General features: G+C 37.0%; 1 protein-coding gene across 1 annotated transcript; it reads left to right on the plus strand.

The window, feature by feature from the left end:
- Positions 1-21,375: 21,375 nt before the first annotated feature.
- LOC112721851 (uncharacterized) lies at positions 21,376-22,143 on the plus strand. Its single transcript, XM_072206139.1, has 3 exons — positions 21,376-21,427; positions 21,572-21,717; positions 21,807-22,143. The coding sequence occupies exons 1-3, from the start codon at positions 21,376-21,378 to the stop codon at positions 22,137-22,139; spliced, it is 531 nt and encodes a 176-aa protein (XP_072062240.1). The 3' UTR covers positions 22,140-22,143.
- The last annotated feature ends 1,898 nt before the right edge of the window (positions 22,144-24,041 follow it).

The raw sequence follows: 24,041 nt of genomic DNA on the forward strand, positions 1-24,041 counted from the left end.
TTTTAGTCATTTTTTATAATAGAAGTATTGTAATTATTTTTTATAAAAAATAATATTAATTTAGACTAATTTAAAATTTGATTCACTATTTTTCGGTCAAATTAATTTATCTGACCTAATTTTAACAAAAATAATACAGTTTAATTGATTATATGTGTTAAAGAGCAATACTAGGGGACCAGCAATTTTTGTGATTGGTAGCTATCAAATAGCTATCAATGATGATTTAATGGTGTAAGATTGATGTGAGATTTTATATAATAACTCACTTTTTTCTGTTGGTTACATGTTGGCCAAATTTTAATAAAATTGCTGGCTCTAAACTTTTTCTATTTAAAAATTTTCCGTTAGTTTTTTACATGTCTGATTTCAATTTAGCTTTTTGTATTCGACTTAATTCTCTCTCTCTTTTTTTTTTTCTAGTGCTCATGCCGATTTTATTTTATTTTTTAAAAACTCTATATTAATTCATTAGTCCCCCTCATTTTAAATTAATTGTCTCTTTTTATTTTCATTTATGCTACGAAATAAGTGTCGTTTTTTTAATTCGAAAAAGTTATTAATTAATTTTTACCTAGTATATTATCTACTATAAATTAAAAAGATTGTGTTAGAACTTAGAAGAATAGCGAATAATGAGAAAAAAAAATACTACTAGAGATATTTTGATCTTTTTAATTATTTGTATAATAAAATTTAATAATTATCTTAATAATCTTGCGTGAAAATTAAAAAGTAGTGATATCAAAATCAAAATTGAAAACAATGGTTACCGTGTTTGCTAGCATGGTGGTTAGTATCACATGATGTATATTAATTATTATCTTAAGAGGTCCACACGAGATGTGGAAACTGGAAAGGTTAAAATGGCTAGCTCGTGGTGATGAGCCACCTTGCTCTGCCTCAACCACATGTTCAATAATCTAAAGTCTTTGAATCTCGACCCACACGTTACAAATGTGTCCCTTTAATTAGATCCCTTACTGCTTCTATTTTTTTTCTTTCTCCACCACCGTCTAATAAGTAATATCCTTCAACATATATAGTATTGGTTTGTTGCTTTTATTATTTGAGTTGAATCTATAACGGTAATTGTACAGATCACTACTTGAGTTGAGTTGAGGATGGGCGAGATGGGTTTGCAAATTCTGATATTTAGATTTAATTTGGTAAAATTTTGTGAAGAGGTGTTCGTACTTTTAAAAAGTATAAATTTTTTATTTGTATTTGGCAAATCAAAAAAATTATATCTTATACTTTGCAGTTTTTAAAAGAAAGAGTAAATTATCATTTTTACTCACAAAAATTGAAAATGCTGACATATTTAGGGGGTGACAATGGAGCAGGTTTTTGCTTTACCCGACTCCGCCCGCCGCACAATAACCTGCATAGAATCCGTCCCGCTTCTACTCGCGGGTAGTAACACGTTGAACCCTAATTCGTCCCTGCGGGTACCTGTTCTGTCCCTATCCGTTTCTATAATTATTAAAATCCAATAAATAAAATTAAAATTTAAAATTTATATAACCATCATCACATACATAACATAAATTAAAGTAAAAATTTAAATATGATACAATATTATTAATCATTTACTAATTATTTTACATATATTATATATATTATATATTAAAATTATATATATTATATATATACCGGGGCGGGTAGGAGCGTGTATTACCTAAATCCGACCCCGCCCCGCTCCTCCCAAGAACCCGCTCCGAGCGGGTAGGGGCGGGGTGGGTGCCCGCGAGTTCGAGTGGTGTTGCCATCCCTTAGACATATTTACTCATAGAAAAAGGAAATTACCATTTGTACTCATGAAACATAAACTTTTGCTAACAAAACTATCCAAATCCAAAAAAATTATTTGAAATTCTCTAATAATATAACTCATCTCTAACTTCTCTTACTCCACACTACCACTTTTTCAATTTCAAACCCTACCACTGTCCAAACTCTTCCTCACCACCACCCTAAACCCCAACTACCATCATCACTCAAAACGCCTCCCGTGCATCTAGCGAACATTCCAAAAACAATAACACTAACCCACCGTCTCTAGTCTTCTCTTGCTCTGTATCTCCCTACATTTCTTGTCGGAAATCCGATTACCCCGCCGTGTGAAACTCCTCCAGTGATGCCCACGACCAGCTCTTTTACAGCACGCCTCAGCTTGGTCCAACCTACGCTGAGAATTCCGAGTTCGAAGGCGGACCCAGGCTGTCCAAGAAGCAATTGAACAAGTTTCACCAAATTGAATTTAGAGAACGAAAATGGAAAATGAGTGAAACTAATACCGAGATAGTATTTGCCCTTAATGTAGTTTATGTAGTTACCTTGGTCATCCTCCTAGACGGTGCCTAGGGGGCGCAGATTAGCGATAATCCTTCCATGTCTATGGTGTTTGTTGATGTTGCTCAAGATTAGAGTATTGTTGGAATCAGAATAAAATTCTGCGAAAATTTTGGGTTGGTGGTTGCAGAGTGGAAAATTTTGGGATCTGAGTGCAATAGCGAAGTAGTGCGATAGGGTAAGAAACTAACGACAATGGTGAAAGTTAGGGTTTTGGATTTGGGAATGGAGAAGAAGGAATTAGACACCACCAACAACGCTATGCTGTTCTTCACCCATTCAAGCTTCCTCTATCTCGCTCTATTGATCCAATTTCACATTTTTATTGATCTATTTACTTTAGTTTGCATTCCTGATTAAATTTCTAATTTCTATGATGCAGCACAAATTCATACTATGGTACACTTATAGAATACCTGGAGTTCAAAATCACAAAAGCTTGCCTTCGGAGATAGCAGCGGCTGTTGAGGTTAGGCAGCGCGGCGACGAAGCCGCATCTCTCCGCCGTAGCGTCGTTTTGCGCTAACCGGTCCAGGAAGCTTGCGGATTTTAGATGGCGGCAGTGATGGTGGTAGTTGGGGATGAGAGTGGTGATGAAGAAGAGTTTGGACGGTGGTGAGATTTGAGATTAGAAAAGTTGTGGTGAAGATAAGGGTAATTTAGGGTTTTTTAGTAATTTTTTAGTGTTTGAATAATTTTGTTGTGCAGAACCCATATTTCATGGGTACAAATGGTAATTTTCTTCTTTTGATATATCAGCGTCTTCAACTTTCGTGGGTAGAAATGGTAGTTTACTCTAAAAAAAATAAATACTTTTGAAAATACCAAAGATAAAACTTTTTAAAGTTGACTTGTACTTATCAAAATTAAAAAGTTTAATATAACCTCGTATACTAATTAATATCTAAACTTAACTCTTATATTTATAACTCTTATAGTATTTTTAAATATTAAAAGTTATTTTGTTAAACACAATTATTGTTGCTTATACCGCTGTATTTTTTAAAAGTCATTTTTAAGTTGATTTACAAATATAGATCTTACAACTTTTAAAAATTATCCTTTAAAAAATTCTGTTGGCAAATGGGATCGGATCTTTTCCTATTTAAAAAATCTTAAAAGTGGCATAGAGGTGACTCGATTGGGCCATAATTTTGCTGCTCCAAGGGTCACTACTGGATTCGAAGGGAGGCTAACACGATTGGACTAGACTATGGCCCACTCGAGGTCGGTTAGGATGACTTTGTGATAATAATTCATTTGAAAAATGTTAGAGAATTATTAAAATTTATTATTTTTTATTATCAAATAGTCATTAATATTTAAAAATATAAGTTAAAGTATGTTAGATTATTAAACTAAAAGAACTAGACTAAAGAAATTGAATTAATAACTAAATAATAACAAAAATAATAAATTCGAAAGACTTCCTAATATTTCTGAATTCAATTCATCTGAACATGAAAAATTGATCAATTCGTCATTAAAATTTAAAACATGTAAACTAGATTACTAGCGAGGGCACACATATATTGAGTTTGGCTTTACTTAATTGTCAATTTTTTAGCTATAAAAGTGCATCACATTTATTAAATGTCACAACATTTAGTTAAATCTGATTATGAGAGATTATCTTGATATGAATCCAAATTGGTGAGGCTCCCTTTAACTAATATAAACATCAAGTTTCAATTATCATTTCTTGGGATACTTGCCTAGTTGCCCTCGTGGCGGGGCCATTGCATGCTAGATGGGAACATATCATGCTTCTTGAGAGCTCTCTCTAGTCTCTGCCTTCCTATGTTTGTGTTATGCAATTAAATTATGACATTATATTTGTGGACATTATTATATATGAACATGAATATCTCGACCAAATTTGGTTTGATTGACCGGGACAAAAATACAATCTTCTTGATGGTTTGGGTTGTTGCCTTCATCTACCATGACATAGTGCGCTTGATAGGGCATATCAAACGTGTTACACACTTGCACGGTCCATATATGCTTTCCTTTCTTTAGTTGTGAATTTTCTATTAGGATCAATAGAAATGTTCGTGTGAATTAGTCTATTCTAGTACACCTTTCAGTTTTTACCTTTTACGCAATAATGTATTACCTTTTCTTAGGGAAATTTGGATTGAGTTTGTCAATAATAATTATATCTTCATGACCCTTTTTTTTGTCAATAACGTGGTCAGTGAAAATGGCAGTAGAGGGCGCAACAATAATAGATCCTCTCAATTAAAATTTTAATCTCTTAATTTTTCAAAAAACATTTTTACCAAATGAACTAGACAGTTTTTAATTTTAGCTATTACCATAATAAATTCATCCACGTTCCACTACTTAATTTCAATCAAATTTCAAACCCAAATAAGTTAGTCACAACACAAATGAATTGTCATTGCGTCAAAGCATTTGTGGCTAGTGGCAGAATGGGCCAAAGGACACAAGGGGCCACCAAGTAGAGCCCCCAGCACAACCCTACACAACCTAAGCTTAAGACAAGGAAAATTGACAAAAACCTACCTCTTTTAACTGCCTGTTAGGTATCATTGACTACCCTACTATGACATCGACCAAAACTAAAAAGATACCATTTACCAATCCTACCATGACTTGACCCAAAAAGTAAAAAAAAAAAACACGCTAGCATACCATGAAAGAAGCTATTACGCCTAAGTACCTATTCCATCAGTCAGGAACCATGAGGGCCCAACTTTCAACGGGTGAACGTGTGAGGAAAGCCCAAGCTTACGGACAGACTCATTCCAATTACAAGATTAGATATTGGTTAAGCCCATGTTGAAATGTCAACCAAAAATAAAAACGTCCATGTTAAAATCATACTTTTTGACCCATTTTTATATAAATTTAATTTTGATACAATGGTATAAATTAGTTTTACATGTGCATTCAATAATATCATATCAGTAAAAATAACTATCTTTTACATTAATCACGTAAATAATCATCTAAAAAAACGAATATGATTGCATGAATGTATGATTGTGTAAAATATTTTACACTATCAATACATCAAAATTAAACTCTTTTTATATATAAAATAGCATGTTCAGATTTTAAAACAATGTTACTTTAAAACTTTCTAAACCAAACTTTTACTCAAGTAGTTCACCCATTAATCTTTTTAAAATTTAAATAAATATTAAATTTATAATTAATTTAATAATCTATTTAAATAAGTATTAAACTTTTACATACAACTTATTAACTGATCATAAATTCTTAAATAAAATTTTAATTTGTGATGAATATGTATTTAGCCTTACAATAATTTATTAACTAACAATAACCGGTCACAACCTTCAATTTATTTTAACGAGAGAAGATACGATAATGATTAGGGTTGCATGCATATAGTAGACTATGGGTTTTGGTATCGAAATAAAAATGAGTTAAAAAGTACAGATTATATTAATGAATTATATCAAATTTATATTTTAGTATTTAGTTTTTTACATGTCTAATTTCAATTCAGCTTTTTATATTCGACTTAATTCTATCTTCTTTTTTCTAGTGCTGACGCCAATTTTTTTATTTTTTATTTTTAAAAACTTTATATTAATTAATTAATCCCTGTTTCACTTTATTTTTGGTAAGATATCGAATTAAACTTGTATCAAGATCTTAGTTCAAAGAGCAGATACGACTCTTCTAAAAAAAATGGGCTCGATTCGGGAACTACTTAGCGTTTGTGTCAAAACAAATTGCGTCGAAATATTGGTGGCAAATTGTAGCAAATAAAAGGAAGTACATAAAATAAATGATTGAGTAAAATTGAAATTGAAAGAAAGCAAAATAACAATAAAATATTAAAATAAAAAAATGAAAATAAATGAATTAAAATGAAAAGGAAAAACAAAGAAAAATAAAATAAAAATGGACTCCTGACACTTACATGCACTTGCACTCGCACTCCATAATCTTCCGTTGTATCGTTGACATTGGAAATTTTTGCAGGATTTTTGTGTGATGGTGAAGTATTTTTTATTGAAGTCTATGAACTCTTTTGAACTTCTCCTATTCATAGACCATGAGAATAGACTTGTCCATGAAAAATCTTGACCACGATCTAGCTTCCTCATTTTTCTTAGGCCACGACTCTACCTTGGCTATGAAGAATGTTGACTCCTAAGTTTTGACATCCCACGTCTTCTCTTACCTTCGTCTTCAAGTCCCATGTTATCTTCAACTTGCTCCTCAAATTTTGCACCTATGTTCTCAACTCAGCTTGAAGGTCGAGTAACAAGTCTTGATATTCAAGGAAAGACAATAACTGCTTTTCGACTTCGACGCTCTCGCACTATCTTTCTTCGACTTCGGCTCGCTCGTCTCTGCTTCTGTTACGAATTTTAACTAAGTCTTTAGATCGACACAATCGATAGTCGAAACGCCTTTCTGTCGAAAAAATTCACTTTTAGTACCAACAAATTGCCCCTTTAAAATTTGTTATTTTATTCCAAAATACAAGTTTTAATACTCCTCGTTCCTGACACGTGCAGTCTTTTCAAATTCTCAAGATTTGAAAAGATAGTTACGCAGCATTTAAATGGCACGCACTTTTTTGGGAACACATAACGTTCCCTGAGTTTTAATGAGTCGTTCTTTGAATAGAGCACTCATCACTCCATCATTACTTCTGCAATTTTTCTTCTCTTTTTATCAAATCATCCCCAATTTTTTAGAATTCTACCCTTCAAAAATCCTAATCTCTTTTCTCTCTGAGCAACACATCTTCCATGGCTTCCCAACCCATTCTTCAATTGAGCTCTACGCCGGCCATCACCGCCGCTTTCTCTTCTCTGGAAACCATGGCTGCTGCTTCCGCCATCGCTCATCCTCGCAAAGAAGATGACAACGTTCAGGTCATTCCTCCTCCTCCTCCATTAGTGGCTGAAATAGCGCAGTTCTTCAATGAAGATAGGACTTTGAGAACCCCAAACCCAGATATGGAAACCTCTGACCTTTGGCGTAGTCAGGTATTCTTGTCATTTTCAGTTAATGGAGTATTGCATTCTTTCTTAGGTCCTTTAGCAACCAAAGAACAAATTGAGTCTATTTCTACTTTCTCTCCATTATCCTCAGAGCATTTACCATTGATTTTCTACAAGAATGTAAAGTACTCCTTTTTTGTTGGCGAGTCTTTAGAATTGCTCTCCCTAGAGACTTGAGTGCTCTTTTTTGACCTGGATGTCTCGACTTGCACCTGTATATAAGCCCACTTGGAAAGTTCTGAGTATTGTGCATGCCTTGAAATTAGCTACTTTCGACCTCTCTTACATGTCTCCTTTACTAGGGGTCAGTCTGTACTTTTGGTGCCCTGCCACTAATAATTTTTATTTCCCTTATGAGATGATAAGCCTAATTCTAATGGATATTTTGACCCTGATTGGTTTACCAACTGATGGTGAATTTGTGTCATGGTCGACCGACTGCCCCGAGGATGATTTTGACATTAATTTTGACTCGACCTCCATATCGAGCTTCATTCAAAACAACATGGATTCCGATGAGGACCCTGTTTTTAACAGCAAACAAGTGGCCTTCCTCTTGCTTAGGCTTAACACTTTTGTCTTTTGCTCAAAGTCGGTCCAAATTCAAAAGAACAACTACTTGTCTCTGGCCATTATGCTTCATCATAAAAAACTTATCGACCTTCCTGCTTTGATTCTGAGTCAGTTTTATACTTTCTTTAATTCTTGGAGAAATTCGTCGAGGGGATTCTTCGATCGATCCTTTTGGTCCTTTCTGGGTTGTAAATTTGTGGCTAAAAGCTGCTCTTGGACCTCAACTCGCAACTTTTGATTCTAAAATTTTCAACACTCCAATCGATGGTATTCTTCTCTCTCAGTTTTCTTGGATGAGACCAAAAACCATGTCTTCCATTGGTTCCTTTTGAAATTTTATTAGGATTCTTTTCGACATCAAAGAAGACAACAATACTTCTTACTTTCCAAACCCATTCTCATTTTGACCTAGTTCTGTTTCGTATCTTAACTCTTTTACTAGCTCTCAGCCAGAGAACGAAGTCGGCAATTTGTGGGCTAGGATTTTAACTCCTCAAAATCTCCCTGTCGGATTACGTCATGAATCGACCTGGGCTCTTAAGAAGAAACTAAGCATTTATTCTTCTAGTATGTAGCCCGACAGTTTGGCTTGACCCAAGCCTTACCTTCTCTTCAGTCTCTCAACTCTGAGGCTCAAATAATTTATTTTGAGGTGTCAGAGACAGAAGAATTCAACAAGATGTTAGAGATGAACCACCAAAGAATGTCGACTCAGTATCAATATCTGAATATCATACGTTGTTTCTTGTCGACTCCTGGTTTTCATGAATGGTGGTCAAAGTATTTTTCTGCTCATTGTGCATCTGTCGACCAAGCCCTATCTAATCTGATCTTTCCTACTATATAGAATGCTACAGCATCGAAGAAGGCTGAAGGTGAGCATACAGAAGAAATCATTAATTTCTTTTTTCAGGTATGTCGTACTTCTCTAAGCATCATTTTTATTACTCGACTCACCTTACTTTTGATTTCTTTTTTGTTACTTGACAGACAACCATCACTAAGGTCGCTGCTGACTCACAATCAATTAAGGAAAACTGGGATACTGATGAGGACGCAGCCCCTAAGAAAAGACCAAGCGAGGGGGAGTCAAGGAAGAAGAAGGTCAAGTGGTGCAACCTTTACCTTAAAGAAGCGTGGTCCCATTGATATTCTGACTAAAGCTGGACCACCAAAGATTCAGAATGTTCGACCTACAACCTCCTCATAGGTATATACTTAGTGATAGCTGTTGCAATTATTTTCACCTTATATTTGCAATTTCCATTTTTCTAATATATTGCAGTCGAAGCAATCTTAGAAAGGGATTTCCTCTCAAGTTACTGATATCGACAACATCTCTAATCAAGAAGTAGATCAGTCAATTCTTGCTGAAACAGAAATTCTTCAGCCTATTCAGACTACTCAGGCTGTTAGTCTATCTACCCCTGTTCCGACTCCGACTCAGAATCCACCATCGACAACAGTATCTCATACTTCGACATCTTCTCCTATAGTACTTCTTTTGTTTAAAATTTTCATTGTTAAGTTCCTTTCGACTGTCACATGATCCTTATATCTTTTCCCTTTTCAGATTCGTTATATGCCTCTTCCTAGTGATGCTAAAACTCACCACGAATCTGAGTCTACATATGGATCAAGGTCGACTGCTGCAACTATCACTATTATTCCCAGACCGTCGACACAGAAATTTGTCGATGAAAACACAGAACCACCTTTTAATGTTCCTTCTCCAAAAGTTGGAGATTTAAATTTCAATGATATTGACTTTGATCTAGAAAATATCCTATCTGAAGCTTGACAGGTTTATTCATCTGAAGGAACTATGGTGTTGTCTTGTGGCAGCATCGACCAGGGAAGAAGTGGTCATAAAAGAAGCTACTTCCCCTGTGCCCACGGGTCTAGATCCTCAAGTTGTTGACAAAATCAACATTGTCCTTGATTGCTTAAATCATTCTATAGATCACAACAACGATAATGCTGACTTAATAGCCCGACTTACCGATGTGCTTGCTTTTCTCAATCAACGTATCTCCTCCGACATACATTAAGCTCTTAGCTCATTCATTGAAGGTGTTTACAACCATCTTTCAAAAGTTCAAGATGCTGACTAAGAACTGAAAAATTCAATTGAGGCTTTAGCTGACTCTGATACACAGCTGAAAAAAAAAAAAGAAACGGCTAAGTCTTAGGTCACTGAGATTTTTTCGGAGGGTCAGGCAAAGGAACAACAAATAGTGTCGAAAATTGCGGCCTTAGAGAGTGTGTTGGCTGAACTAAAATCTGGAAGAAACAAAGTAGCATCCACCAATGCTATTCTCTCTTTTCGACTGCAAATGATTGAAAAGGCTCATGCTTCAAAAACTTCAAGTCGAGGTGCTTTAGTCGAAGCAGTCACTTGAGCCACTAATGCCAAATATGAAACAGTGCAAGAGGCCTCAAGCCTGGGTCGACGTAAGGAGGATCTGAAGCTCATATTTAAGAGCTTATTCTAGCTTTCGTTTGTACTTATTTTGTTTAGTATTCTTGACTAACTTTGTTTTAGTGACAATGGTATTTTTTAAGGTATTTACCATTTAAATGCATGGTTCGACTGCTATTTGTATCTCTTATTCCATACGTATTGCCATAAAAAACTTTTCTTATTTCAAAGGGTCCTTCCCATAAAGGAGACCATTTGCTTTTAACTTGTTCAGTCAGAAATACTCATTTCAATACTAAGTCACCAACTGCAAAATTTTTACTTTTCACTTTTTGATTATATGACTTAGATATCATCTTTTTTTGTTTTATCATTCTATCTAGCGCCATGAGCGAACTTGGTCTAACTCATCTAATTCATCAATCATACTCAACCAATATTGTTCGACTGGCAGGTCATTCTGCCTTGCCACCCTCATGTTTTTCAAATTTATTTCAAGTGGCAAGACAGCTTTATAGCCATACACTAATTCATAAGGTGTTAATCGAATTGATTCTCTTGGAGAACATCTGTAAGCCCTAACACCTGGCTTGGCATAGTATGCCAGTTTCGAGGCTAACTTTCTATATTCTTCTTTATCAAACTTATCTGAATTTTATTGATGGCTTTGACTTGGCGATTAGCCTATGCATAGTAGGGAGTCAAGTGAACTATTTTAATGCCCCGTGACTCAGAAAACCCTTTTATTTGTCGACCAGTAAACATGGTCTCTTGATCTGTAGTCAAAGTTTAGGGAATACCAAATCTATGAATGATCGATTCCTCAATAAAATCAATTATTTTGGCTTATGTAACTTCTTTTGTGGGCACAGCTTCCACCCACTTTGTAAAGTAATCCACTACTATCAAAATAACTTTGTGCCCCTTAATCGAAGGAGGATGGATCATTCCTATTAGGTCAAGATACCAATCTCTAAATGGCCAAAACCTGATTATAACATGTAAATCGAAGGGAGGAACTCTCTAAATTGGTGCATGCATTTGGCATTGATCACAGTGTCGAGAAAAATCGATATAATCTTTCATCATTGAAGGACAATATAGTCCTTGTCGACGTAGGGTCTAATGAATTTTTCGACCCAATTGATGAGCTCCACAAATACCTTCATGCACCTCTGTCATAGCTAAATATGCATCTTGTATACTTAAGCATTGGAGCAAAGAACCATCGACACTTTTCTTGAATAGATCCCCTCCAACCAATACAAAGCTCAATGCTAAATATTTAATTTTTCGATCTGTTCTTTGATTGAGGTTTTTAAGGAAGTTGATGATCTTATATCTCCAATCATATGGATCGAGAACGTTTGAACAACAAACTCCTCTTTCTTCTAAAGGAGTTAAGTTAGTTTCAATTTCACTAAACTCCTTTATCAACTTAGGAGATATTTTATAGCCTGAAGTCATTTGAGCTAACTCGTTAGCTTCCTTATTCATTCTAAATATGTGCTTTATTGAAACTGAGTCAAATTAAACTAAGATTCGAACGGCTACCACAAAATACTTGGCTAAATTTTGACTAATAACTCGATAGTTTCTAACCAATTGTTGAACTACTAACTGTAAATATCCTAGAATTTTAACTGTTCGAGCTCCTTTGTCAATCAATAGTTCTAGACCAATAATTAAGTTCTCATATTCTGCTTCATTATTTGATAGTCCTGGCTCTAGTCGAAACATGGACTTGGTCGAAATGTCATAAGGGGTGATTAGCACTATTCCCACTCCTACCCTATTTTGATGTTTCGACCCATCAAAAAATAACCTCCAAGGTTTGAGCTCTAGAAATCCAAGTACGGGTCGTTCATCAATATCGATGTAAGAGTGGTCTGCTAAAAAGTCAACAATCACTTGTCCTCTGACAGCTCTAGGGGAATGTAAAATAAAGAACATTTTATTAGGCTTAACATCCACTTTCCAATTCGACCTCTCAAAATCAGATAAGAAAGCATGTATTTAATAACATCAAATTTTGAAACAACATAAACATTCTTTCCAATTAGATAACTTTTAAGCTTAGTACACGAGAAATATAGGGCTAAGCAAAATTTTTCGACTGCACTATATCGAGTTTCTACATCATTCGACTTAGATAGTAAATGACTCTTTCAATACCATATTTGTCTTCTTGGGTCAGCATGCCCACTAAAGTTGTTTCTGACATAGCTATATATAACCTTAGCAGTCAACCTTGCTTAACAGGTGTCAAGATCGGTGGTGAAGTCAAATACTGGTTGATCTAGTCGAATGCTTATTGGTGTTCCTCTTCCCATTTGAATCTTCTCCCTGTTTCAATTTCAACAAAGGCATAAATGTCCTTGTTTTTCCAGTTCAAAATGAAATGTTGAAGAAAATTCACTTTACCTAAGAAAGATTGAAGTTCTTTCTTCTTTTTGGGAGGTGATGAGTCGAAGATAGCTTTGCACTTGTTAGTATTGACAACTACTTTTTTCTGCACAATGAATCCCAAAAGGTTTCATGTAGATACACCAAAAGTACATTTTAATAGATTTATCTTAAGTCGATGATATATCATTCGTTTAAAACCAGTCTCTAAATTATTTAAATGAGATTCTTTCGACTTCGACTTTTCCACTACATCATCAAAGTAAATTTCCATAAGCTTACTAATAAAATCATGGAAAATATAATTCATTGCTCTTTGGTAAGTTGCCACAGTATTCTTTAGTCTAAATGGCATAACTAACCATTCATAGGTGCCAATGGCTCCAGGGCATCAAAAAGTTATTTTCAACACATTTTCCTGTGATATGAATATCTGATTATAACCTGAGTATCCATCCACGAAGCTCAGAAGTTTGCTTCCTGCTGCAGAGTCGATCAACATCTCTGCAATTGGCATGTGATACTCATCCTTTGGTGTAGCTTTATTCAAATCCCTGAAATCAATACATACCCTTAGCTTTCCATTTTTCTTAATGACAGGCACAATATTAGACATCTATTCGACATACTTGGCTGTTCAAATAAAACCATCTCTCAGCGAACGTTCGACCTCCTCTTTGATTTTAACCATGATTTCAGGTGCAAAACGTCTAGGAGCTTGCTTTATAGGTCGAGCATTATTAATGAGGGGAAGCTTATGTTCGACCAAAGATCTGTCTAACTCAGGCATTTCTTCGTATTGCCAGGCAAAACAATCCTGATATCTCTTCAATGTCTCTATTAGCTTCTCCTTGTAAACAGGATCCAAGCATTTGCTGACATATGTAACTCGACCTTCTCCACCAACCTCGACCTCCTCGAGAGGGTCTTGTATTTTGACTTTTTTATTGTTCAAGTCTTCTGAAAATAGATCGGACTTCTCAAACTCTAAGGGGTCGAGTTCATATATACAATCTAGTGCAGTTAGTTCCCTTGTGCACTCCTTCTTCTCAGCCATATAGACTGAGAGTCGAGCCCAATGGCTCGATATATCCATCAAGTGAATTATGTGGCCAAGCTTTCCTTGGCCTTAGAGACCAGCTTCATACCATGGGCCTTGGCATAGCATCCTTTAAGAGTTGGGTCAAAGGTGCTCATATCAATATTTAGTGGTCAACACTAGTATGATATTCCTTAAAGCTGACATTCATCTGTTCGACATTGCAAGGGCTGTCATAAGCTTTAATTTCTTCAATCTTTCCATCCTCGTCCTAGAGTACCAACTTTTGATGTAGGATCGAGGAAATTGTCCATACTCCATGAGTCCAATCTCTTCCCAATAGCATATTGAAGGTTATCTTGGTAGGTACCAATATAAATACTGTGGGTCGTTCGACACTTCCGACTTTAACCCTGAGTGGGATCATTCTCAGGATTGTTGTCAACTTACCATTGAATCCAATAATAGCCAAATTTGTCTTAATCAAATCTTTGATTGTTTCTTGGAATAGTGGGAGCATGCTATCAGGCAGCAAGTTAACTGCTGCTCCTCCATCGACCAAGATGCGATTGATCACCAATCCTTCCACCTTAGGAAAGGTTGAAGGTGACCTTTGGTTATCTCATCAAGCATTTCAAATAATTCTTCTTTAATCAACCCAATTTTGACAAACCTGCATTCATCCCCTGGAATAATATCATCGCAATCTCTTTTGAGACAATTCCAAGGGCTTGCAGAGTCACCCTAAAAGTCAAAAGGGAGTACCGACACTGTAGCTACATAACCAAAACCAGTCTCACCAAATATGACATCCAAGTCATCTTCAAATCCAGAGTCGAAGGTATCATTCAATGCTTCATCCTCTTCTTTACCTTTGGATGCTTGTTTAACAGTTGATGTTTCCTTTTCTATCGCTTTTGGTTCTTAGCCCTTGATCAAGGAAATCTTATCCTCCTTTTATTCCTCCTTATTGGGTGATTTACTTGCTTTATGCAACTTGGGGTATAGATCTTCTGTGCCGACATATGCCCCTTGTGCCTGAGTCACGGATCTTAGAATAAAGGGAGCTCTTTCTTGAAAATTTCGTCGAGATTTAGCTCAATCGCCACCTCTTCTGTTGGCCCTATGTCGAAAAGCACCTCTTTTCTGACTTCAAGCCCAATTTCCCAAACCTCCTCTGGGAACGTTAAAGTAATAGTTCCTTGAGTAGTTTAGAGCATTGTTCTGTACCCATTTATTATTTGACACATTAGCAGGTGAAACTCTAGTTCGATTGGATACCCCATAGGGTTTCTGATCGACTATGACCACTGTATGCATTTGCTGCCTGACAGGGGCATGTGTAGTGTCTTGACCCCTTACTTCCCTGCTTCAGTCGAGCTTGCCTCAGTTCCTCTTGATAAACACGTTCTTGACTCTTTTTGTGAGTCAAAAGCCTTAGCAGTTAGGGCGTCAAACAAAATACTGCATGGAGGACAAATAGCAACATTTTCTTCCTCTTCTCTTTGCCTAGAAAAAAATACAACAGGTATTCTCCTGTCTTCGGATAGATGGGCCTTTCTGTTTCAAACATGTCGAGCTGATCATTTGTTTTACAAGCTCGATAGAGGCTATGTTAATCGAGAAAGTCAATTTCTCTGTTTCTACAAAGTTCGACGTGACCTGGAAAGGATCAGAGTCCACTTTTATCTCAGGTTTCTCTGCGAACTTTAATCGACCATCTTCAATTGCCTTCTGTATCATGTCCCTGAGACGTACACAATTATTAGTATAATGACCAAAGGGTTGGTGAAATTACAAAACTTTTTATTTCTAATTTTAGACACAGATGGCATTCTTTTTCCTTCAGGGAGTACACGTTGTTTATCTTTTAATAACATGTCGAAGATTTGTTCAGTTTTTGTCAAATCGAAAGAATAACTTCTTCCTCCTAACAAAGGAGTTTTGTATTTTACTGGATTAAGAGATCGACACATATATGGAGGTCCGTCTTTTAACTCTGCAATAAAGACAAACTTATTATTCGACTCTTATTCACTAATACAGTCGACATAATTTACTTTTTTATTAAAAAAATGTTTTTTTTTGTTATAGATAAAATAAGTTTCGAAAGATTTTAAAATCATCCAACTATAAAAAGATGACATCACAGTGAACGGAAACATATAATGACATGCAAATTGAAGAATGATGGCAGCAACGGTAACTCTTTCGTTAAATGAGTAACATGGTGGAATCATTTTGTTTCCTTTAACTCTATAAATGACCGAAAATTATTTACACATACTGGACACAACTTTTATTTTATCCTTGTACAGAAGATCAATCCCCAATAACAAGGGCCAAAACAGCTTCAAGCTCGTTTTAATAACATCCTTTCTTAAGTCACCAACTAGCTTGTTTGTTTCTGAGCTGGTTAGTTTGGCCATTCACATTCAAAATAAAAGGTTATTTGTGTCAATTACCTTATCACTATACGACAAACACTTAGAATGAACATCATGTTCGACACTTCAGATGCTGAACACGCGATAATTTTCCAACATTATAAATTTATCCACATTACACATTCACACACAAATATTTTTAAGAGTTCTTATTCATTATTTAATTTCAATCAAATTTCAAATTCAAATATGGCTAGTCACGAACAAATGAATTGTCACTTACATTAGAGCATTTGTGGTAAGTGGCTAAATGGGGCAAAGGACACAAGGGGCCACCAAGTAGAGCCTCCAACACTACCCTACAATCCCTAAGCTTAAGACAAGGAAAATTGTTAACCAAAAAAAAAAAATAGTAAGACAAGGAAAATTGACAAAAACCTACCTCTTTTAACTACCTGTTAGATATCATTGACTACCCTACTATGACATCGACCAAAACGAAAAATACTTACCAATCCTACCATGACTTGACCCAAAAAAAAAAGCTAGCATACCATGAAAGAAGCTATTACACCTTTTTTTTTTGGACTTGGGCTATGCCCAACAACCCAAACATGACTCCAAGAACCACCCAACAATGTACTCCCTAAACTAAACGTTGTGGTAGTGTTGTTCCTTAGCCGCCGTTACTGTGAATAAACTCCATAGCCATGAATTAAGCTATCTTGTTGTCGCGGATGACGTCCTCTACACGGCTTGGTGAGCTCCTCTATTCAGCAAACTCCGACAAAGCCAATGACGATGACCAAGATGACCTCCAATGCGCAATATGCTCCGACGAGGCCAATGAAGAAGATGACGGGCAGCTCCTCTATGCAGCAAGTTCCGGCAAGGTAAGCGACGAAGACGATGAGCAGCTCCTCAGCGCAGCGATCATTGACGGGGCCAACAACGGAGACGACAAGGTGGGTCTTTCAAGGTCGCTCCAAGACGTCCAATTTGGTCTCCTCCATGAATAGAACTTTGCCATACCTCTGTGTAGGAGGGAGGATAGGAATTCCTACTGAGAAGGGTTGCATTGTTGACGCGTCCCTTCCGCTTGAAACCCAGTTAACTGCGTTTTCTTTTAACATTGTCTTTTTTCACCTCAAACTTTGTTGCATTGAATACTATGTTTTTCCTCAAGATTGTGTTCTCAAACTTTCTTTTCATATTATATTATGAATTTCTGCAGGTGGTTGAAGGCTCCAATTTAGGTATAGAGTTCCCACTTCTGCTGCTTTAGCCACTGCGTGTGCTAGGAGGTTGTCATCCCTGAGAGTCCACGTTAGACCCTTTTCAGGTAAAGCTTCTAAAAGTATTTGGATATCTTGAATTATTGCCCATGCTCTGCCAATAGAACTTTTGGATTTGATAGTTTGAACCAATTTTTTATTATTTGATTCAATTAATGTCCTTCCCAATTGTAAATTATTTACGATGATTAGGGCCTGTCTTATTGCTATGGGCTTCAGCTATAATGCTTGAGTTAGCTTGAATTTTACCAGTGAATCCTAATAAGACCTTCCTTTCTTTGTCTCTAACTACAACAGAAATAGTTCCGTTGTCCGATTCCTTCTTGAAGGTAGCGTCTACATTTGCTTTTAGCCAATCATTTGGAGGCGGTCTCCAACGGACCAGGTTAGCATTTCTTCTTCTTATTTCTCCAATCCTAGTCTTTGCTCTTTTTTCTGCAGCACAGCATTAAGTGTATTCCAATAGTTTAGCTTTCTTAATTGTCCAGCTAGGATTAATCTCTTTCTGTTGAAACAATTTGTCATTCCTAGATTTCCATATTTTTCATAGTAAGAATCCTATTCTACTCATTCTTCTTCCCTGGTCTTCTCCGCCTTCATCTCTAATTTTCTTAATATTTTTCATTAGCCAATTTTCTAATGATGAGACTGTTCTTGTTATTGGAGTGCATTGGCATTCTGCACCAAACCAAACAGCCCTTACCCACTCACAAAGTAAGAGGGCATGCTCTACTGATTCGTTTTCGTTTAAGAAAATTTGGCATAAAAGACTATCTATAATCTTTTTTTTTTGCATAGAATAGTATAAACTGGCAAAATATTTTGGCTGACCTTCCATAAATGCATCTTAATTTTTTGCAGAACCTCCATTTTCCAAATTTCTCTCCATAGATCCCTCTTATCTGTACTGGTAGATGGATTCCGTTTATTTCTGGCTAGATAATCCTCTTTCGCAGCATAATAGCCTGTTCTAATCGAATAAATTCCATCTTCTTTTCGTGGCCAATATAGACAGTCTTTCTTATTCACTACACTGATTGGAGTTCTGATGATGGCTTCACTTGTTTGTTGTGGAAACATGTTGAAAATTTTGCTTTTATTCCATCCCACACTCTCTTCAATAAGCTCTTTAACTTTGGATTCACCTTGAATTTCTCCCTCCAATGGTCGGCTAGCTCCCTCGATCCAAGTGTCTCTCCAAATACTTATTTTCGATCCATCCCTTACACTCCATTTACCTTTTTTCCTAAGAAGTTCTCGTCTATGTACTAAACTCTTCCAAACCCATGATGACCCATTCTTGATTCTTGCCTCCCAAAAATTACCATATGAAAAATAGATTGCCTTTAGAATCTAAACCCAAATAGAGTTTGGCTTCTTCAAGGCTCTCCAAGCTTGTTTTGCCAGATACGCAATGTTTTGAAATTCTAAATCTTTAAACCCTAAACTACCATCTCATTTACTTATTGTGACTGATTCGCAATTCTTCCAATGTATACCTCGTTCCTTTCCTGCTGAAGCCCACCAAAATCTAGCTACCTTAGAATTAATTTTCCTCCAAAAGACTCTTAGAAACTTGATGATATTCATAGCATAAGCAAGCACCGCTTGAACTACTGCTTTAATGAGTGTTTCCTTGCCTGCCTGGTTAAGGAGTTTCTCTTTCCAACCCTCCAACTTATTCATAATCTTATCTTCAATCCATGCTAGAGCTTTATATAGAGATCTCCCCCATATTGCAGGTAGGCCAAGGTATTTTCCAAGTGATTCTCACACCGGCATCCCTAGTATTTCTTCAATATTAACCCTCTTTTGAATGGATACTTGATTACCAAAGGTGATTCCTGATTTATTGAGATTTATTCATTGACCCGAAGCCTCTGTGTATTCATTAAGAATTGTGACGATTTGAAAAACTTCTTCCTTGCTTGCCTTCAAAAAGATGATGCAATCATCTGCAAATAGTAGGTGAGTGATATTTGGGGCTGTAGGGACAATCCTGAACCCGGAGATTCTTCCGTCTCTTCTTGCTTCATCCATAAGGATAGTAAACACTTCTGCTGCTAAGATAAATAGGTAAGGCAAGAACGGGTCACCTTGCCGAAGACCTCGTTGAGGCTTTATCTTCCTTGATAGCTTTCCGTTAATTTTAAACCTATAGTTTGCTCCTCTAACACATTCCATTATTAACTTTATCCATCTTGTTTGGAATCCAAAAGCCAAAAGAACTTTTTCCAAAAAATCCCATTCTAGCCTATCATATGCTTTATTCATGTCAAGTTTGATTGCCAAGCTATTCGACCCTCCCTTTCCTTTCCTATTCAGGCTATGGTAAACTTCTTGAACAATAACCACGTTATCCTGAATGAGCCTTCCTCCCACAAACGCGCTCTGCATTGGCGAGACAATAACTTTCAACCACTTTTTCAGTCTTAGCACAATTATTCTTGAGATTATTTTATAGAAGAAATTGCAGCAGCTAATTGGCCTAAGTTCATTTAAACTTTCTAGATTCTTTATTTTCGGGATAAGAACCACTGTGGTCTCGTTTATCTCTTCTGGTATATGTCTGCTACTAAAAAAAGCTCTTACTACTGCACAAATTTCCTTACTAATTACCTCCCAATGCTTCTGGTAGAATAGCCTGTTCAATCCATCAGGTCCTAGAGCTTTATGGCTACCCATACTGAACACTGCCTTTCTTACCTCTTCATCCATAATGTCCATGAGCAGATCTTTGTAAATCTCCTCTGTAACTTGCTTTGGAATCTTATTAATTATGCTTTCAAACCCATGACTAGTAGAAGAAGCAAATAGTTTTTGAAAATGTTCTTCAATATGCTCCATAATCTCGTTTGTGATATTTAACCATTGACCAGAGGCATTCTTTAGCCTTTCTATTCTGTTTCTTTGTCTTCTGTGAATAGTAGTGGCATGGAAGAAAGCCGTATTTTTCCCCCCATCTAAGCCATTTTAATCTAGACAGCTGTCCCCAAAACTTCTCCTCTTGTCTCCATAATGTTGCTATGTTCTCCTTCAGAAGTTGCATCCTTCTTTGGTTCTCCTCTGTGAAGTCCAAACCCTATAGTCTTTTCAATTCCTCTTTCATTCTCTGGATCTCTCTATCAGCTCTTTTAAAGGTAACTTTACTCCACTTCTTTAATTCCTTATTGTTGATCTTTCTACTGATTTTATCCCATTCATTGCTATTTTGCTCTTCCTTACACCAACCCATCTTGACCACATTAAAGCAATCTTCGTGATCAGCCCAATAGACTTCAAACTTGAAGTGTTTTCCTACTCTATGAACCAAAATCACATCCAAAATAAGAGGACAATGATATGAACTAACAGCTGGCATTAACGATAATGATGCATTTTGATACATAAATATCCATTCCCAGTTCGCCAATGCCCTATCTATTTTTTCTCTCGTCACAAATCCATTCCTTGAATTGCTGAACCAGGTAAAATTTTCTCCCTTTAGATCAAGGTCCATTAAAGAGTTTGAATCAACAAACTTTTTGAATTCTCATATTTGGTTCTATGGTTTCGCGTGTAGTCCAACTTTCTCTTCCTGACTTAAAATGTCATTAAAGTCTCCGATAAAGAGCTGAGGGACTCCTTCATTATTGTTGCCAGCTGTAATGCCCCTTCATTAATCTTTTCTCCTGTTATAATTCAGGTTTCCATACACAAAACTACCTATCCATGAGTTTCCATTATTATCCTTAATTCGAGCTTTAATATAATTGTCACACAAAAAATAAACATCAATTTTATATATTTCATTCTAGAATAAATGACCATTTGTACCCATGAGAGATGAAAACGCTGACATTTGTACCCATGATAGCTCGAAACTAAACTTATACCCATGATAGATGCCCTCCGTGTGACAAAAGTGCCCTGGCTTGGATCTGAGCTTGGTTTGTGAGTTTCCGAACCTACGTGGCACTCCCTCCCTTATCTTCAACCCCTCTCTCTCTATCTTCACTCCCCAATACCCAAGAAGAAGAAAGGCTAGACCTTTTCCCTTGCTAAGTTCACTACCGCCAAAATTGACTACCAAGATCCCATCGTGCTCCCCACCTGTCCACGCCAGCGCACCGCCGAGGAGCTCGACCGCGACCGCAACCGTCTTGGTGGCGGCTTCAGGAACTACGGCAATGACCGCGCCAACAGAAGCTCCAGTGATGGTGATGATACCTCCAATTCGGTTCCAACAGCGGTTCTGGTGGTCTTGGGTTTGAAAGAGAGAGGAAGGTAGGGTTTGGGTCTAGCGGCGGCGCAAATTCTGATAATTAGAACAAGAAAAAGGTTGAATTTAACGGTGGAAGTGAGAGGAGTGAGGGTGGTGGTGGGAGACCTAGGCTTGTTTTGCAACCTCGTACAGCGCCTGTGAACAATGAGAGCCAGGAGGGTGCTGGTAATGGTAATGGTAATGTGGTGAAACCAAAGGGTCCAAGCCCATTCGGCGAGGTGAGACCGAGGGAAGAGGTGCTGGTGGAGAAGGGGCAGGATTGGAAGAAGATTGATGAGCAGCTTGAGAGCATGAAGATTAAGGAGGCTGTTGAGAAAAAAGAGAGTTTTGAAAAGAGGGGTTTTGGTTCTGGCAATGGACGTGGTTCACCAAAATAATCAAACCCCCCAACAATACCTTACACCCTCTCTCCCCAACTCAAACCTTAACCAACAAATACCACAGCGGTAACCACCACCAGTGTTAGAGGAAGAGTCTGTGAAAGAGGTCCTATCAGAGACACCCATTGCCAAACAAAATCAAGTTCCAATTTTGAAGCCAGAATTGGACACCCTTCTGCCTCCTCTTCAAAACCCTAATGACAAAATCGAATCAAAGAACCCACATCCCATTCCCAACCTCATTATCATCAACAAAAAAGAAGCTAAGTCTCAGAGGTAGTGTCTCAGCTCTCAGAAGAACCATGCAGCATTAGCGGAAGCTTCTCCACTGCTACCACAGTTACGGAGAAGAGAGAAGAAGAAGTAACCAGCAAAAGAAGCATCAGGGAGGGAACAACAACAATGATGAAGAATCATAAGTGGAACAGTAACAGATCCCCGTCGAGGAAGCGCCCTCACGCCTGTGACGGAATTGTCGCCTCCGGGAGGGAGCAGAGTGTTGAGGAAGAAGGGGCCAGAGTGGGTATTGGAGAGTGAAGAGAGAGAGAGAGAGAGAGAGAGAGAGAGAGAGAGAGAGAGAGAGAGATTGAAGATAAGGAAGGGAGTACCATGTAGGTTCGGAAACCCACGAACCAAGCTCAGATCCAAGCCAGGGCACTTTTGTCACACAGAGAGCATCTATCATGGGTATAAGTTTAGTTTCGAGCTATCATGGGTACAAATGTCAGCATTTTCATCTCTCATGGGTACAAATGGTTATTTATTCTTTCATTCTAAAAGAGATAGCCCTCCGGACAAACTCCAGGGTTCTACACAAAAAGCCTTTTCAAAATGTAACATTTTTTCAGCCTAGTAATAGTTTTCCCCTTAGCTTTAGTCTCTATAAGAAATACTATGGCGGGCTTAATCTATTTACACAGACTATGTAACTCCGAAACTATCGCAGAGGCCGCCACTCCACAACAATTCCAACTAATAATACTCATGGCTGAGTTGGAGGCATGATAAGGCCCGCCTCCTCAGCCATTCAGTATTTCAAAATATGACTTCTCCCCTGTAACTGCTAATAGCTAGTCCCTGTCCATTATTCGTTTAAGCACTTCTTCCTTTTTGACACATTCTGAGAGTACAACATTGTTTCTTCTTTTTCACATATATCTTCCATTAGCAAGTGATCTTCATTTCTTTTTCTCTTCAGCCTTAGATGATTTTTCATTCTCTGAACCAATTCCATTTCGTAATCTTTTGCTATCGTGATCGCCTTGTCATTACTTGTAGTTTGATTTTCGTCGTCATCCACCGGCTCCACAAAATAAGTATCATGATCCAGTGTCTTATAAATCTGTTTGTTACTTTGTAGCATCTCGTTATTTCCTTCCTTATGTCCCCAGCAGATTTTTATGTCTTTGCTTATAATCTTTTGATGGGTTGTAAAATTAATATGGGCCTCTAAACTCCTCCCCATAATTTCTACAGGTTTATTGCTTAAATAATCTTTCAAAAATTGCCCAATAGACCTATTCCCTTCCTTTTCAACTAGCCTATCATTTTTTTGATGATTCTCCACATTGGCCTTTAGTGAAGATTCAGCCCAATCATCCTTCAATTCAGCTCTAATAGGTGTTCTGCTTGGCCCACCCCATTCTCTTCCCTTCCTATTTATCCTTCTTTGTTCCTCAAAAACCCTAGTAATCATTTTTAATTTCCTACCAGCTTTGTCATTATTTCCTTCTCTCTCTTTACCTATGTTAAGCAAAGATTCAGGGATATTTTTTACCTGTTCTTCTGCTCTCTGACTATCTCCATCTGCTACTTCTAAAGCCTTCTTTTCAGCAGCACTTTTCATGCACCTTTCTTTTTCTTGTTCACTTCCTGCTCTGCTTTTTTCTGCTCCATGTG

Source organism: Arachis hypogaea, chromosome 11 (assembly GCF_003086295.3).
Source record: "Arachis hypogaea cultivar Tifrunner chromosome 11, arahy.Tifrunner.gnm2.J5K5, whole genome shotgun sequence".
NCBI classification, from domain to species: domain Eukaryota; kingdom Viridiplantae; phylum Streptophyta; class Magnoliopsida; order Fabales; family Fabaceae; genus Arachis; species Arachis hypogaea.

Excerpts from the sequence above, each read along its gene's own strand:
- LOC112721851 (XM_072206139.1), top strand. The coding sequence starts at position 21,376 with ATGATAGATGCCCTCCGTGTGACAAAAGTGCCCTGGCTTGGATCTGAG. Across the intron at positions 21,428-21,571 it reads CTGGCTTGGATCTGAGCTTG|ATCCCATCGTGCTCCCCACC; the intron begins GTTTGTGAGTTT and ends TTGACTACCAAG. Across the intron at positions 21,718-21,806 it reads GTGATGATACCTCCAATTCG|AACAAGAAAAAGGTTGAATT; the intron begins GTTCCAACAGCG and ends TCTGATAATTAG.